General features: G+C 52.2%; 1 protein-coding gene across 1 annotated transcript; it reads right to left on the reverse strand.

Annotated features, from left to right (window-relative positions):
* Window positions 1-196: 196 nt before the first annotated feature.
* Window positions 197-14829, reverse strand: EPX (eosinophil peroxidase). The gene is made up of 13 exons (XM_059047717.2): window positions 14638-14829; window positions 14437-14530; window positions 14004-14179; window positions 13741-13858; window positions 13522-13651; window positions 12453-12659; window positions 7237-7555; window positions 5579-5739; window positions 4971-5226; window positions 4378-4548; window positions 1727-1964; window positions 948-1160; window positions 197-631 (listed from the first exon to the last, which is right to left on the reverse strand). Exons 1-12 carry the CDS (start codon window positions 14711-14713, stop codon window positions 959-961), a joined length of 2148 nt encoding a protein of 715 aa, XP_058903700.1. The 5' UTR covers window positions 14714-14829; the 3' UTR covers window positions 197-631; window positions 948-958.
* Window positions 14830-15077: the final 248 nt, after the last annotated feature.

Consider the following 15077-nt stretch of genomic DNA (forward strand, 5'->3'; position numbering starts at 1 on the left):
TGCCCTCCCCTGCCTTTTCCTACTCCACAGGGTTTCTTTCGATGCTCTAAACTCAGCCCCCAGGAGAGGCTTTAAGGCTAGTGCCAGCTGTGTCTTAGCAGCACTCCTCTTAAACGTCTGGAGCAAAGCATGGGACTGAGGTCCAGCCCCCGCCCTTCTCGCACCCCCCGCCCCAGCCCAATACAGAAACCAGCTTCTGCCCTCAGGGGTGCTTTATTGGTAGAAGCAGAGTGTGCTGTGCATCCTGCAGGCTCCAGAGAAAGACCATGGGGTGGCTGGAGGCTGGGACTCTGTGGCCTCCCAGTCATAGGCAGGGGTCAGGGACAGGGTGGGAAATAGATGAAAGTGTCTGGAGATGAAGATGACTCTCCTTGCCTGGGCCTCAGGACCCCCTTGCTTGGCTCACGAGCCCTCGCACCTGGAGCTGACACGTGAAGAGGCTCGCACGGCAGGAGGCTTCATTGCTGCTGGGAGCCCTGGCCGTCACTCCCAGCCAGAGAACCAGCTCTGAGCTATAGCCAGCAAAAGCATCAGCAGGAAGCAGTTGCTCCAGGGGAGGGGGTAGCCTTGAGGTCTTCCCCAGGTTTTCTGGTCTCCAAGGTCTCCAAGGTCGGAGGCTTGGGACGGACTCCTGCGGAAGCAGCACAAGTGAGCAAGTGAGGAACTTGCTGCATGTCCAGAGATTGAGCTTGTTCTTAGGGTGCTGATGACCAAGCTGAGGCTAGTTGGAGACTTCCTGACTGCCCCTCAAAGTCCTGGGCCCTGGGATTAACTAGCAACCCAGAGGCTAGCATATTGGGAAGCCACTGTGAAAGCGTGATCTGTTGCTAGACACAAGTTCTGTCGTGTCTGCTTAGGGGCCTGAGACGACTCAGATGTCCTGTCCAGGGAAGGATGTGAGGGCCTGACCCAGCCCAGGGCTGTTGGAGGAGGGAGGTCCCCCTTACCCGCAGAAGCCTCATCTGCCTCTCCAGGCTGACAGGTTCAGGCTGGGGATGCAGATGCAGGGCACAAAGCCCTGGGGGTAGATGTTGGCCCTGAAGATGTCCCTCGGAACGGTGGTGATACCAGTGTTGTCACACACAATTCGAGACAAGGAAATGTGGCTCAGGGCCGTGCGCTGTCTCTTGGTGAAAACACCCTTTTTCTGCCACCAGAACCTACCAAGACAGTGGAGAGATGTGGGTGAAGTTTGGCAGGGATGAACAGGAATGAGCACCTGCTGTGTGTGAGGTACTTTACGTACATTATTTCATTCAATTCTCCCAAATCCCCGCAAAATAGGTATGATTCCCATTTTATAAAGGAAGAAACAAGTGCAGCAGTCTAGTAAATTGCCCGGTATTAATTGCACAGTAATTTAAGTAGCCAGGACTGGATCTGAACCCAGGTAAATGCCAAATCCAAATAAAAAGTCAAGTCTTAAACCACAAGCTTATTGGAGGGAAACCAGATTTAGCTTTTGTGCCCATGTTTTCTGGGATCCTTAAGCCTGGAACAGTGAGGCTGAGAAGTCTCTCTCCTGAGCTAGAGGTGCCTCCAACTCAGCCAAGTGCTCTCTCTGCCTCTTACCAAGCTCTCCAGGCAGGAGCTCCTGGTCTCAGATCCTGTGTACTTGGAAGAGATGAAGCTAAAAAGAGTACTTTCTCTCATTGCTGAGTCTTGAAATTCTCGTGCTTTTCTGCCCTGCCTCTGGGGCTGGTCCCTTTAGGGCAGGGGCACTTACCTGTCTCCACTTCGGGCTCTTCTGAACTGGTTCTCAAAAAGACAAGCCAGAAGAGGCCCCACTCGGGCCCCTGGCAAAAGAGGCTCTGCGATGGCCCCAATCCAGATGTCAATGTTATCAGGTGTTCCATAGAGATTCAGGAGCTTCCTTGCCAAACCCTGGTTTTTCAGAACCTGGCTAAGCTGTGCCAGATTCCGGGGCTGGGAGAGCCTGCAGAAGCGCCTCCAAGCATTGTACCCTGTAGGGAAAGGGGACAGGAGCAGTTTAATCTTACCCCTGCGGATTCCCATTAACCTCTGCTCGCCGCCATTTCTCCTGAGGGAGCCCTGTGGTCAGGCATTATTGCGCAGAACAAAATCCCTGCTGGCAGAAGAGGCCTTGAACCTTCCAAAGACCAAACCACTGCCCTCTTAATTTTCAGTGCGAGCAGACAACCAGGCTCTGTGCACACACTGAGGAGTGTGTCCTAATGTAAGAAGCTGTCGTAACCCAACACACAATCACAATGATATCATCGTGGCATTACTCGGGCACAAGTAAGACATTACCTAGAACAGAAAAGACTCTCAGATTGGTAGAATGCCCGAATGAATAAATGAGTGAATGAACCAAGAAATGAAGAACATGGATAAAATTTATCTACTCAGAAGAGGACCACATGCTATATGATTCCATTTATATGAAAGGTCCAGAATAGGCAAATATGTAGAGATAGAAGATTAGTAATTGTCAGGGGCTGGAGTGGGGATGGGCAGTGACTATTATTACTAGGTTTCTTTTGTGAGTGATGAAAATGTTCTGATATTAGATATGATGCACAATTCTAAATATACTAAAATCATTGAATTATATACTTTACATTGGTAAATTTTGTGATATGTTATGTCTCAATATTATTTAAAATTAAAAATTTTTAACTAAAATTTAAAAATTTTTTTCACCTACTCAGAAACTAACAAAGACCATACTGATTTCTCAGCCATCAGGATCCCACACCAGGACAAGTCCCATGATATGATGGGGACCATTAAGATAGGAGGAAGCTAGCTTTGCCATGACTCAAAGAAACAGCAGCCCAACGTTGCCCATTGAACCAGAACTCCCAAACACCGTGCCCCAAGCTGAACAAAGGAAAACCATATAATGTTTCACCAGTACTGAGCACTGCTGTGTGGATATCTCTCAGGATCCTCACATTTTTGTGAGGTACTTTGTAATGTTATTGATGGATATTCGCTGAGCTTGAGCAACTGTGACTTTTCCAAGGTCACCCCACCATTAAGTGGAGTTCGAACCAGGCCTTCCAATTCCAAATCTGGGAAGGGATTGGAGGAGACTGCAAGAGCTGGGATCAGTACACTATTTCTGGGACAGTTTAGAGGGTACAGAAACTCACTGTGTGGCAACTTGGGCAGCTAGCAATATCAGATCTCCAGCAGGGGGCACCCACAACTAGCTGTCAGGAGCGCCCAAGCGTAGGGAAGGAAAGAAACTCAGGTTCTTGATTGAGTGCCTGCTGTGTGCCAGCCAGGGGCTGTGTTAGGTGCAGTAGAAATTGCCCACTCTTTCTTATTCAAGGCCGAAAATCAGCAGAGGCAGATGGGGCTTCAGGTTGTATTTAGACAGGGAAGTAGGAGATGAGGAGAGGGAGAGATGAGGAGAGGGAGAGATGAGTGAGGCTGTGGCCAAAGCCTTCCCCTAACATCGTGGATTGAACAGGGGGACGAAAGGAGAAATTTTGAAACTGATTCGAATTTTACTCTTTCCTAGTTATGTGGGCTTGGGCCAGTTACTAGATGTCTCTGAGTTTATTTCCTCATTTATAAAAATGTCTGTCACGGCTGCTTTTCAAGGTCATTGGGAGGACTAAAAGAGTTAATACCCATTAAAGATCCCAGCAAAGTGCCTAATACCCATTAAAGATCCTAGCAAAGTGCCTAATTTTTCTTATTTCCTGGGATAAAGTCTTTCTGTGGCCTCACCAAACAACCAAGGCAGTCTTACTTTTGCTCCACCTGTTTCCTGCCTCTCAGGCTCTTTGCCCAATTAGAGCCAAGAGTCAGTTTCTATATCCCTGGAACTGCCTCCCTGGATCTCGCCAGGGTCGTGGGGCATGGAGCAGCTCTTCCCTGCCTTTTTCTATTTTTTTGCGGTACGCGGGCCTCTCACTGTTGTGGCCTCTCCCGTTGCGGAGCACAGGCTCCGGACGCGCAGGCTCAGCGGCCACGGCTCACGAGCCCAGCCGCTCCGCGGCATGTGGGATCTTCCCGGACCGGGGCACGAACCCGTGTCCCCTGCATCGGCATGCGGACTCTCAACCACTGCGCCACCAGGGAAGCCCAAGCTGCCTTTTAAAGCCTCTGTTTTTCTCTACTTGGAAAGTCCTGATCTCCTTTGTTCAGCTCCTGCATCCAAGTCCTGGTCCTGTTGTGACCCTAAAGCTAGAGACCTTATGGAGGATGGAGAAGATGTGGCAGAACAGCAGCAAGGAGGCCTCAGGGATGCTCTGTTGCGTCAGCCTCAGCGCATCCTGTAGACGGTCCCAGTCAGAAAGGAGGCGCCAAGGGTCTTCTCTGAACCCTGCCCCCAACCAACCATCACCAGCATCCCTGCTCTGGGGAAGCCTGGGAAGGGGCAGGCAGCCCCCTCACCTGGGAGGCCATGGTCCCGGCTGCGTTGCATGTTGAGAGCTGCCAGGTCCAGCCCGATCCTTCTCACTTGCTGAAACAGCCGGTCCCGGAGCTCATCCACTAACATGGAATCTTGACAGTTCAGCTTGGCAGGGGTGGCCATGAGGCCTCGGAGGATGGGGTCGATGCCACCTGGTTGCAGGGAATATTAGCAGCACAGATTGGACCAGCCTTTTGGAAGCCCTTAGGGTCATCACATGATGCCAAGCTAGCTCAGAGCTGGACAAGCCAGTCACTTACATTCTATAATGTTTGTATCCGGAAACAGTGGCCTGGGCGGACGTGAAAGGAGCTGGAGCCGGCAAGAAAAGCAATCACCCCCACTTCTCTGAGAAGGAGTGGAAGGCAAGCTCCTTTCAGGACCGCAACCACCAGTCTCCTCCCCTTGTAGAAATCCTCTAATCCCGGAGGGGACGGGAGGCCCGTGACTGAGGGTCTTGGCGGCACCCGCCTTGTTTTCACTCGCTTGGGGAGATGATTAGCAGTAGCCTGGCCTCCGGCACTAAGGTGGGCCCCACCCCCTCACCCTGTCTGCCTCTGGAAAACCTGGTCACCTTCGTGCACGATTCGCCAGCTGGCGAAGAAGGCGGAGCTGAGTGGGACCTGCGAGTGGGGTGCTGAGGCCTGGTACTGGCTGTCCAGGCGGAACATGAAAGGCTGGATCATGGTGTGGCCGAAGCGGAAGGCCAGGGTGAAGACATTGGCCACCCTGGGGTCTACTTTGGAGCAGTACCCCTTGTAGGGCCCCAGGGTTTTCCTGGCCCTCGCCTTGCCCAGAACCAAGGGCAGAAAGTCCCGGTAGGTGATGATCTGGAAGAAAAGATGGAGGAGGAACGTTACCTTAGTGGCCACCCACCCCACTCCCCTGCCTTTGGACCGACCTTTTGCTTTTCGAAGGGCTGCTCAGACATATTCTGTATTGGCAGTACGTCAAATGCGGCGATGTTAATCTCCCACTGTCTGATGGAGATACTGAGGCCCAGAGAGGCTGGGTGACGTGAACAGGGTCACGGAGAGAGTTAGCGGCAGTGTTGGGGATACAGCTCAGATCTCAGGGAACACTCCCAATCACCCAGACCTAGCTGACTTCAGGCATATCCCCCAGGATGGCTTCTCACGCCAGATTGCCTTCTAAGGGCTGCTGGGACCCAGGGCCCCCTACCTGGACCATGGCCCCCACGATCTTCCGAGCCTCCTGGTACAGCTGGTCTCTGGTCCACCGAGGATTCAGGCGTCTCAGCTCAGTTGCCAGCCGGTTGTGCTCTCGCACAAAGAGGGTGTGCAAGGCTGCCAGTTTCGGGGTTTCAGTTGACCGGGTGTCACCTGGAAAATCCCAAGTTCAGAGTCACCGTAGTCCTTCCCAGAGCAGTGTCTTTCTGCTAAGGCAGACAGAGCTCTGGGGGCCAGAAAGAGGTGGTGGGATTTTGTGACCTGGGCCAAACTCCTGGCCCTCACCGGACCTCCGTCTCCTCAGCTGTGCTGTGAGGCTCCACTGACAAACGGAATGGGCCAGGAGTGGGGGGACAGTGGAGTCTCGGGTCCCTAAGTTACTGGAATGAGTTTGCGTGAGGTGGCACAGGGCAGCTGCTGGTCGTGGGCAGGAGCCCGTTTGCCTAATGATTCTGCTCTGCAGGATCACCAGATCCACAGCTGGCGGAGGGTCCCGGGTGACTCTAGGAACCTGTCCTGTGGGTTTGCATCCCTCTGCACGTTTTGTTCCAGGGGCTGGACCTCTCCCCAGCTTTGGGCTTGGCGTCATGCTGCTCTCCCCAGGGAGCCCCATGGAAGGAGAAAGAAGGAAGGTTGGGCAGAGCAGTTCCTGTAGCCAGACCTTCTCCTAGAGGCCGGGAAGGAAAGTACGTTCCTGAAGGTGGCCTTACACACAGTCATTTGCTGGCTTTGAACTAAGCCCTTGTATGTGGTCTTATTCAATCTACTCTTAAGTAAACCTCTGGGGAAGGCGCATGCCGCTCTTGCCAGGAGCGAAGAAACATACGATCTTAGAAAAGGGGCTGGAGCTGACTCCCTGCGAGGGAGGTGGTGGAGCGGAGTGCAAAGAGCCCCGACCTGGCCACTGCACTGACTTAAGTCCTCACTGTGGACTCTGCCATCTGACATTCTGCTCTGGAGCGCATTCGTTATCTTCCCTGAGTGTCTCATCTGCAAAACGAGGGTGCTAATAAAGCTCTCCTTTCAGGGCTGCTGTAAGGATTAGAGAGGGCACATTTAAATGTATTAAATAACCAGAAGCAATGACCATCATTATGATAACCAGCATGGGGGTCAGGGGCAAAGACCCCCAGGAGAGTTCAGATTATGCAACCAGAAGGAGGTACCAGGTGACAGTGTCTAGCAAGAGCACGGGGGAAACTGAAGATCCTAAGGGAATTTAGCCCAGAGAAGAAAAAAATGTTCGGTGGAAGCGAAAGCTCCTTTCAGGTCATTAAAGAGGCTATTACTGTGTGAAAGATAGAGCTTTTCCTCCGAGGTTCTAGAAGCGTGATGAAGAGCAACAGATGGCCATTGGATCAAAATGGTGTGTGTGTGTGTGGGGGGCTTTCTGCAGTCAGCGCCGCCCCAGATGAACGCAGGTGGGGTGAGCCCCTTGTCACTGAAGAGAGTCAAGTGGTGACCTCCGGCCACACGCCGGGTTCACCAAGCGACTCCTTCCAGCTTTTACGGATTCTGGGATGACTATGGACAGATCTGTGTGCCTAATATTGAGGTCTGAAGCCCTGCACCCCCATCGAGTCCCGCGGGGCCTTCCCGACCCGGAACCCAGGGACTGGCTGTTTCCTCCTTCCGTGCCCGCAGTCTGACCTGCCAGGAAGCAGGGGATCCTCGCGGTGCGGTTGGTGAGGAGGCAGGGGTCATCGTGCAGGTTGTCAAAGGGCAGCAGGGCCCGGCCGTTGTCATGGAAGCGGGTGTTGACGGCCAGCAGCCCCAGCTGGCTGGTCAGGTTGCGCAGCTTCATGGCCAAGGAGTCCTCGCTGCCGTACACCATGCTGGCGTCCACGAAGGAGGTGAGCGCGTTGATCTGGTTGCGGGCTTCGTTGTTGCTTTGGGGGCACGAGGGTGCCGAGCGGAAGAAGGGGATGCAGTCACGCTGGTTCGTGATGCGGGGGTCATTGGGCGGGATCTGAGGTGGAAGAGGAGCCAGTGACACTGGGCCCCCCCCCCGAGCAAGCTCACTCCCCCACCCGCTTCCAAACCTTGCTCAAAACTCCCCCTTTTCCAGGAAGCCCTCCTTGACTCCTCCAGACTCACGCTGCTCACCAGGTCATCTGAGCATCCTCAGCACGTTGTGTCGTAGAGGCATGAAAGGTTAGAAATGGACGAGGCCTTAGATCTCATTTTACAGGTGGGGAAACGGAGGCTCAGAGAGGGGGAAGTGACAACTCGTTAGCGAGAGAGGAGGGATTAGAACCTAGTTCTCCTGACATGAGGCTTGTGCTCCTTTCATTCCATTCAATTCAACAGACATTTCCTAAGCCCCTTTCTGTGCCGGATGCCTCGGAGACTGTGAAGGTCAAGGAAACCCAGGACAGGTTGCAGGAAGCTGGCAATTCAGTGAAGGCAGACCTGCACATAGAGTAATGTAACTCTAAACTGAGGTGGCATTTGCTATGCTTGGTTTAAAAGTCAAGAGCTAGGGAGACCTTCAAGATGGCGGAGGAGTAAGAGTGGAGATCACCTTCCTCCCCACAAATACATCAGAAATGCACCTACATGCGGAACAGCTCCTACGGAACACCTACTGAACGCTGGCAGAAGACCTCAGACCTTTCAAAAGGCAAGAAACTCCCCACGTACCTGGGTAGGGCAAAAGAAAAAAGAAGAAACGGACAAAAAGAATAGGGACGGGACCTGCACCAGTGGGAGGGAGCCGTGAAGGAGGAAAGGTGTCCACACACTAGAAGCCCCTTCGCGGGCAGAGACTGCGGGTGGCCGAGGGGGAAGCTTCAGAGCCACGGAGGAGAGCGCAGCAACAGGGGTGCGGAGGGCAAAGTGGAGAGATTCCCGCAGAGGATCGGTGCCGACCAGCACTCACCAGCCCGAGAGGCTTGTCTGCTCACCCGCCGGGGCGGGCGGGGGCTGGGAGCTGAGGCTCGGGCTTCAAAGGTCGGATCGCAGGGAGAGGACTGGGGTTGCTGCGTGAACACAGCCTGAAGGGCGCTGGTGCGGCACAGCTAGCCCGGAGGGAGTCCAGGAGAAGTCTGGAGCTGCCGAAGAGGCAAGAGACCTTTTCTTCCCTCTTCGCTTCCTGGGGCGCGAGGAGAGGGGATTAAGAGCGCCACTTAAAGGAGCTCCAGAGACGGGCAAGAGACACTAAGGCTGCTGCTGCCGCCACCAAGAAGCCTGTGTGCGAGCACAGGTCACTCTCCACACCTCCCCTCCCGGGAGCCTGTGCAGCCCGCCACTGCCAGGGTCCCGTGATCCAGGGACAACTTCCCCGGGAGAACGCACGGCGCCTCAGGCTGGTGCAATGTCCCGCCGGCCTCTGCCGCTGCAGGCTCGCCCCACATCCGTGCCCCTCCTTCTCCCCGGCCTGAGTGAGCCAGAGCCCCCGAATCAGCTGCTCCTTTAACCCGTTCTGTCTGAGCAAAGAACAGACGCCCTCAGGCGACCTACACGCAGAGGCGCGGCCAAATCCAAAGCTGAACCCCAGGAGCTGTGTGGGCCAAGAAGAGAAAGGGAAATCTCTCCCAGCAGCCTCAGGAGCAGCGGATTAAATCTCCACAATCAACCTGATGTACCCTGCATCGGTGGAATACCTGAATAGACAACGAATCATCCCAAAACTGAGGCGGTGGACTTTGGGAACAACTGTGGACTGAGGATTTGCTTTTTGCATCTAATTTATTTCTGGTTTTATGTTTATCTTACTTTAGTATTTAGAGTTTATTATCATTGGTAGATTTGTTTATTGATTTAGTTGCTCTCTTCCATTTTTAAAAATATATATATATTTTTTTTTCCTTTTGCTCTATTTGTGAGTGTGTATGTGTATGTTTCTTTGTGTGAGTTTGTATAGCTTTGCTTTTACCATTTGTCCTAGGGTGCTGTCTGATTTGTTGTTGTTTTTACTATAGTTTTAAGTGCTTGTTATCATTGGTAGATTTGTTTTTTGGTTTGTTGCTCTCCTCTTTCTTTTTTTTATTACTTAAGAATCTTTTTAATTTTTAATAAATTTTATTTTAATAACTTTATTTTCTTTTTCTTTTTTTTTCTTTTCTTTTTTTTTTTTTTTTGCAGTACACAGGCCTCTCACTGTTGTGGCCTCTCCCATTGCGGAGCACAGGCTCCAGACATGCAGGCCCAGGGGCCATGGCTTACGAGCCCAGTCGCTCCGTGGCCTGTGGGATCTTCTCGGACCGGGGCATGAACCCGTGTCCCCCGCATCGGCAGGCAGACTCTCAACTACTGTGCCACCAGGGAAGCCCTACTTTATTTTCTTTCTCTTTCTTTCTTTCTTTCTTTTTCTTTCTTTCTTTTTTTCTCCCTTTTCTTCTGAGCCATGTGGCTGACAGGGTCTTGGTGCTCTGACTGGGTGTCAGGCCTGTGCCTCTGAGGTGGGAGAGCCGAGTTCAGGACATTGGTCCACTAGAGACCTCCCAGCTCCGTGTAATATCAAATGGTGAAAGCTCTTCCAGAGATCTCATCTCAACGCTAAGACCCAGCTCCACTCAACAATAGGCAAGCTACAGTGCTGCACACCCTATGCCAAACAACTAGCAAGACAGGAACACAACCCCACCCCTTAGCAGAGAGTCTACCTAAAATCTTAATAAGGTCACAGACACTCCAAAACCCACCACCGGATGTGGTCCTGCCCACCAGAAAGACAAGATCCAGCCTCATCCACCAGAACACAGGCACTAGCCCCCTCCACCAGGAAGCCTACACAACCCACTGAACCAACCTTAGCCACTGGGGACAGACACCAAAAACGACAGGAACTACGAACCTACAGCCTGCGAAAAGGAGGCCCCAAACACTGTAAGTTAAGCAAAATGAGAAGACAGAGAAACACACAACAGATGAAGGAGCAAGGTAAAAACCCACCAGACCGAACAAATGAAGAAGAAATAGGCAGTCTACTTGAAAATGAATTGAGAGTAGTGATAGTAAAGATGATCCAAAATCTTGGAAATAGAATGGAGAAAATACAAGAAACAATTAACAAGGACCTAGAAGAACTAAAGAGCAACCAAACAATGATGAACAACACGATAAATGAAATTAAACATCCTCTAGAAGGAATCAATAGCAGAATAACTGAGGCGGAAGAATGGATAAGTGACTTAGAAGATAAGATAGTGGAAATAACTACCACAGAGCAGAATAAAGAAAAAAGAATGAAAAGAATTGAGGACAGTCTCAGAGAGCTCTGGGACAACATTAAACGCACCAACATTCGAATTATAGGGGTCCCAGAAGAAGAAGAGGAAGAAAAAGGGACTGAGAAAGTATTTGAAGAGATTACAGTTGAAAACTTCCCTAATATGGGTAAGGAAATAGTCAAAATGGCCATCATCAAAAAATCTACAAACAATAAGTACTGGAGAGGGTGTGGAGAAAAGGGAACCCTCTTGCACTGTTGGTGGGAATGTAAATTGATACAGCCGCTATGGAGAACAGTATGGAGGTTCCTTAAAAAACTAAAAACAGAACTACCATATAACCCAACAATCCCACTACGGGGCATATACCCTGAGAAAACCATAATTCAAAAGGAGTCATGTACCACAATGTTCATTGTAGCTCTATTTACAATAGCCGGGACAGGGAAGCAACCTAAGTGTCCATCAACAGATGAATGGATAAAGAAGACGTGGCTCATATATACAATGGAATATTACTCAGCCATAAAAAGAAACGAAATTGAGTTATTTGTAGTGAGGTGGATGGACTGAGTCTGTCATACAGAGTGCAGTAAGTCAGAAAGAGAAAAACAAATACCGTCTGCTAACACATATATATGGAATCTAAAAAAAAAAAAAAAAAAGGTTCTGAGGAACCTAGCAGCAGGGCAGGAATAAAGATGCAGATATAGAGAATGAACTTGAGGACACAGGAAGGGGGAAGGATAAGCTGGGATGAAGTGAGAGAGTGGCAGGGACATATATACACTACCAAATGTAAAACAGATAGCCTGTGGGAAGCAGCCGCATAGCACAGGGAGATCAGCTCGGTGTTTTGTGACCACCTAGAGGGGTGGGATAGGGAGGGTGGGAGGGAGACGCAAGAGGGAGGAGATCTGGGGATACATGTATACATATAGCTGATTCACTTTGTTATACAGCAGAAGCTAACACACCATTGTAAAGCAATTATATGCCAATAAAGATGTTAAAAATTAAATAAATAAATAAATAAATGTCAAGAGCTAAAGGTATAATAGGAAGATAGGGGACAGTTCCCCAGAGGAACTTGAGGAAGGAGCCAGCCAGGGGTCCTCGCATGTCATGTCACAAGAACATTGCCCTACCCAGTAGGGGCGAGTGAATGTGTGTGTGTGTGTGTGTGTCTGTGTGTGTGTGTGTGTGTGTGTGTGTGCAGAGGGTCCCCTCTGTCCCCAGCAAAGGCTGTGCTCCCTGGAGCCCGTCTTTTCTTCCCTAGCATCCCACACCATCCTTGCCTCTCAGCTGAAGGAGAGCACCGTGCTCACAGCCCGATCCCAGGAAGTGGTGAGAACTGCAGGGCCCTCAGACCACCCCAGGAGGGAGAGAAGGGCAAGAGCTAAGAGACCCTGAAGGCTTCCCCTGTTGGAAAGGGACCCAGAGGTCAAGGCTAGTCTCAACTTCTTCCCCTTCTGTGAGGCCAGCACCAGGACCTCCTGGCAGGTTGCCCCACCACCACCAAACACACACAGAACCAGGCATCTGTGCCGGACTGTGCATCTTGTCTCTGTCTGATACTCCAGCGTCACAGGCAGCTCCTTAAGGCAGGTGCACTAGGTGCCAGATGCCCAGCCCCAGCTCTCGGCCAGAGGTGGAGGCCACAACAGGGCCCTGGGAGTCAGGGGTAAGTACCTTGATGGGGAAGCAGGGGGGCACCTGGGCACAGGTCCTCTCACAGTCGACGCCCACAGTGAAGGCCACTCTGGCTGGGGACTCAGGGACGAAGTCCAAGTCGTGGTCAATGAACTGGCCCCACTGCATGAACATGAGGGACCGGCCCCGGTCGGAGGTTAACCTCTTGCTGGGGAAGCGCACGATCTGGTTGGAGACTGCTCGGACCTGGTGGGGAGATAGATCAGCGTGGGGTGCTGACTCTGCAGGGTGTCAGAGCCAACCCAGGACTCAGGGGGTGGCAGGTTGCCCCTGCTGGAGTTAACACAGTCTCTCCTCCTCCCCTGCCCTCCCCTCCCCTCTCCTGCTTTGTCCCACTTCCTGTGTGGCTGTCATTCCTACAAGGATGCTCTCCAGCCCAGCTCCTGAGGACTCTAGGAGTAATTCCAGGAAGGGGACAGGCCAGGTTGGCTGGCTCAGATCCCCGCAGTTTCTGCAGAGAGATAAATAGATGAAACTGATAGATCAGTTTATAGACTAATGGATAATTAGATGGTAGAACTGATTGATAGATGCAAGGATTGGTTGCTAGGTGACAGATAATAAATAGAGAATTGGATAGATGGAAAGATCAACAGAAGAAAAATTGATAAATAGATGTTGATTAGATGGGTAGATGACAGATTGTTATCTTGGCATACGAATAGAAGATTGATAAATTGTTAAATGTGAAGGAGTTCAGGTCAATAGATAGAACTACATTAAGATGTTTTGCTCTTTATATTTAGCAAGGAACTTTGACATGAATTCTTTCAGAAAAAAACAATATTGTAATGGCTAGCATTAATATATCACATCCTGCATGGACGTGTATATCAAGGACTTTATTTCATAGTCACGACAGCAATATTAAGTGGGTTTTACTGCCATTTTACAGCTGAGGAAACTGATTCAGCTGCAGTCCTGGCCCAGAGTCATCAGCCAGCCCGTGGGAGAGCCTGGTTCGAGCCCTGCCCGACGCCGGGCTGCGCTTTTACTCCCCACGTTTAGAAGAGATGGAACATCCTCCAGCCCCTCAGCCCTGACTCACAAGGGGGAGGAGGAAGTCATTGCGCCTCTTGCCGGGGGTCCAGCCGAAGGGGAGCGACAGCCTGTCCTCATACTCGGCTGGCAGCCAGCGTGCCAGGGCCTGGTTGGAGGCCCCCAGCCAGGGTCTCCTCCTGCAGCGGTGGGTGGACTGGGGTCAGCAGGGTTGGAAGGAGAGGAGGGAACTGGGCCCCACCAGGTCAGGTGCCTCCCCAGCACCCACTTGTTGTTGCATCTCCCAGTGATGGCTCGGTACTTGTCACTGCACTTTTTGGCTTCATCCTGGGGTGCACAGCCACTGGCCTGGGACAGCAGCCGCATTTGGGATTTCGTTAGCATATCTGGGGGTGGGACAGTGGGCAGGGTTCTAGCTTCTTCTAGAGCTGGTCTGTTCTGTACCTCCCATCCCTTTCCCCGTCTCCCCTCCCAACACCCCAAGGCGTGCACCCTGCAACCCCCTCCTGGCTTCCTTCCACTCCACGGTACCGGTGACATTGAAGGATCTGGACCCCTGGAGTTGTAACTTCTCTTCCAGCAGTCCCAAGGCCACATGCATATAATCGGCAGCCTGAATGACTGTCCTGGTGGCCGCGACCGGTTGTTTGAAGTAGGACATGAGGTCCATGGGGCTGGCCAAGCCACTGTGAAGGCGCTGCTTGATGCTGCTCAGAAGAGAGAAGTGAGGGCTGGAGAGAGGAAGCAGACACAGCGAGCAGAGCCCCAACCTGGGCAGTGGACAGTCGGCACAGTGTAAACAGACAGAAGGATGGACAGAAGGGAGGCTCCCTACCGACATGGCACCGCCCCAAGGTGCCCAGGGGCAGGTGATGGGTGAAATGACCTTGGCTGGAGTCCATCCATCCCCCATTGTCAACCCTTCCAGGCCCGTGCAGTCCCCAGACCCCAGGCCCAGGCCCACCTCCTCTCAGTCTGATTGTAGGCTGCATCCACTAGCAGCTTGGCCTCTGTTATGCAGCTCTGGAGGACCGAGGTCTCCACTACCCTAGGGGAGACTGCGCAGAGGGAAGGAGGCTTAAGGTCCAGGGAAGCCACAGGTTCCTCAGACCCAAGTGCTTCCCCCTCCGTTGCCCTCCTCCTTGGCTGTCCAAGGGGCTATTACCTGGGGTGGTGCCCTCAGAGAGCAGGGCCCGGATGAGGGTGGCTAGAAGCCCCATCAGGGCCAGGAGCAACTTCATTTCTGCAGTGAGACCCCAGCCACAGGGGCGTAAGCGGTCACACGGGTGGGTGTCCCCTAATGCCTTCTCACCCGGAGAGGATGCTGAGCTGACCTCTCACCTTCTCCTGCTCTTCTGTGGAAGTAGCTGGGAAGGGACTTTTATAGCCTGTCCTGGGGGAGGGAGGGGAGCTCTGGGCCTCAGAAGGCCAGCCTCTTGAGGTGGAGCTCTGGGACTTCCCTCTCGTTTTGGGGGGAGCTGCGACACCGAAACACGCCACTTTACCCCTCACCAACATGGAGACGTTCTTTCATCTGCTTGCTCCATGCCCAGCCTCTTTGCTCTCGAGTTCGCGATATATTTCTCCCAGGGCCCAGAGCAGTGC

This window comes from Kogia breviceps, chromosome 19, assembly GCF_026419965.1.
Source record: "Kogia breviceps isolate mKogBre1 chromosome 19, mKogBre1 haplotype 1, whole genome shotgun sequence".
NCBI lineage: Eukaryota > Metazoa > Chordata > Mammalia > Artiodactyla > Physeteridae > Kogia > Kogia breviceps.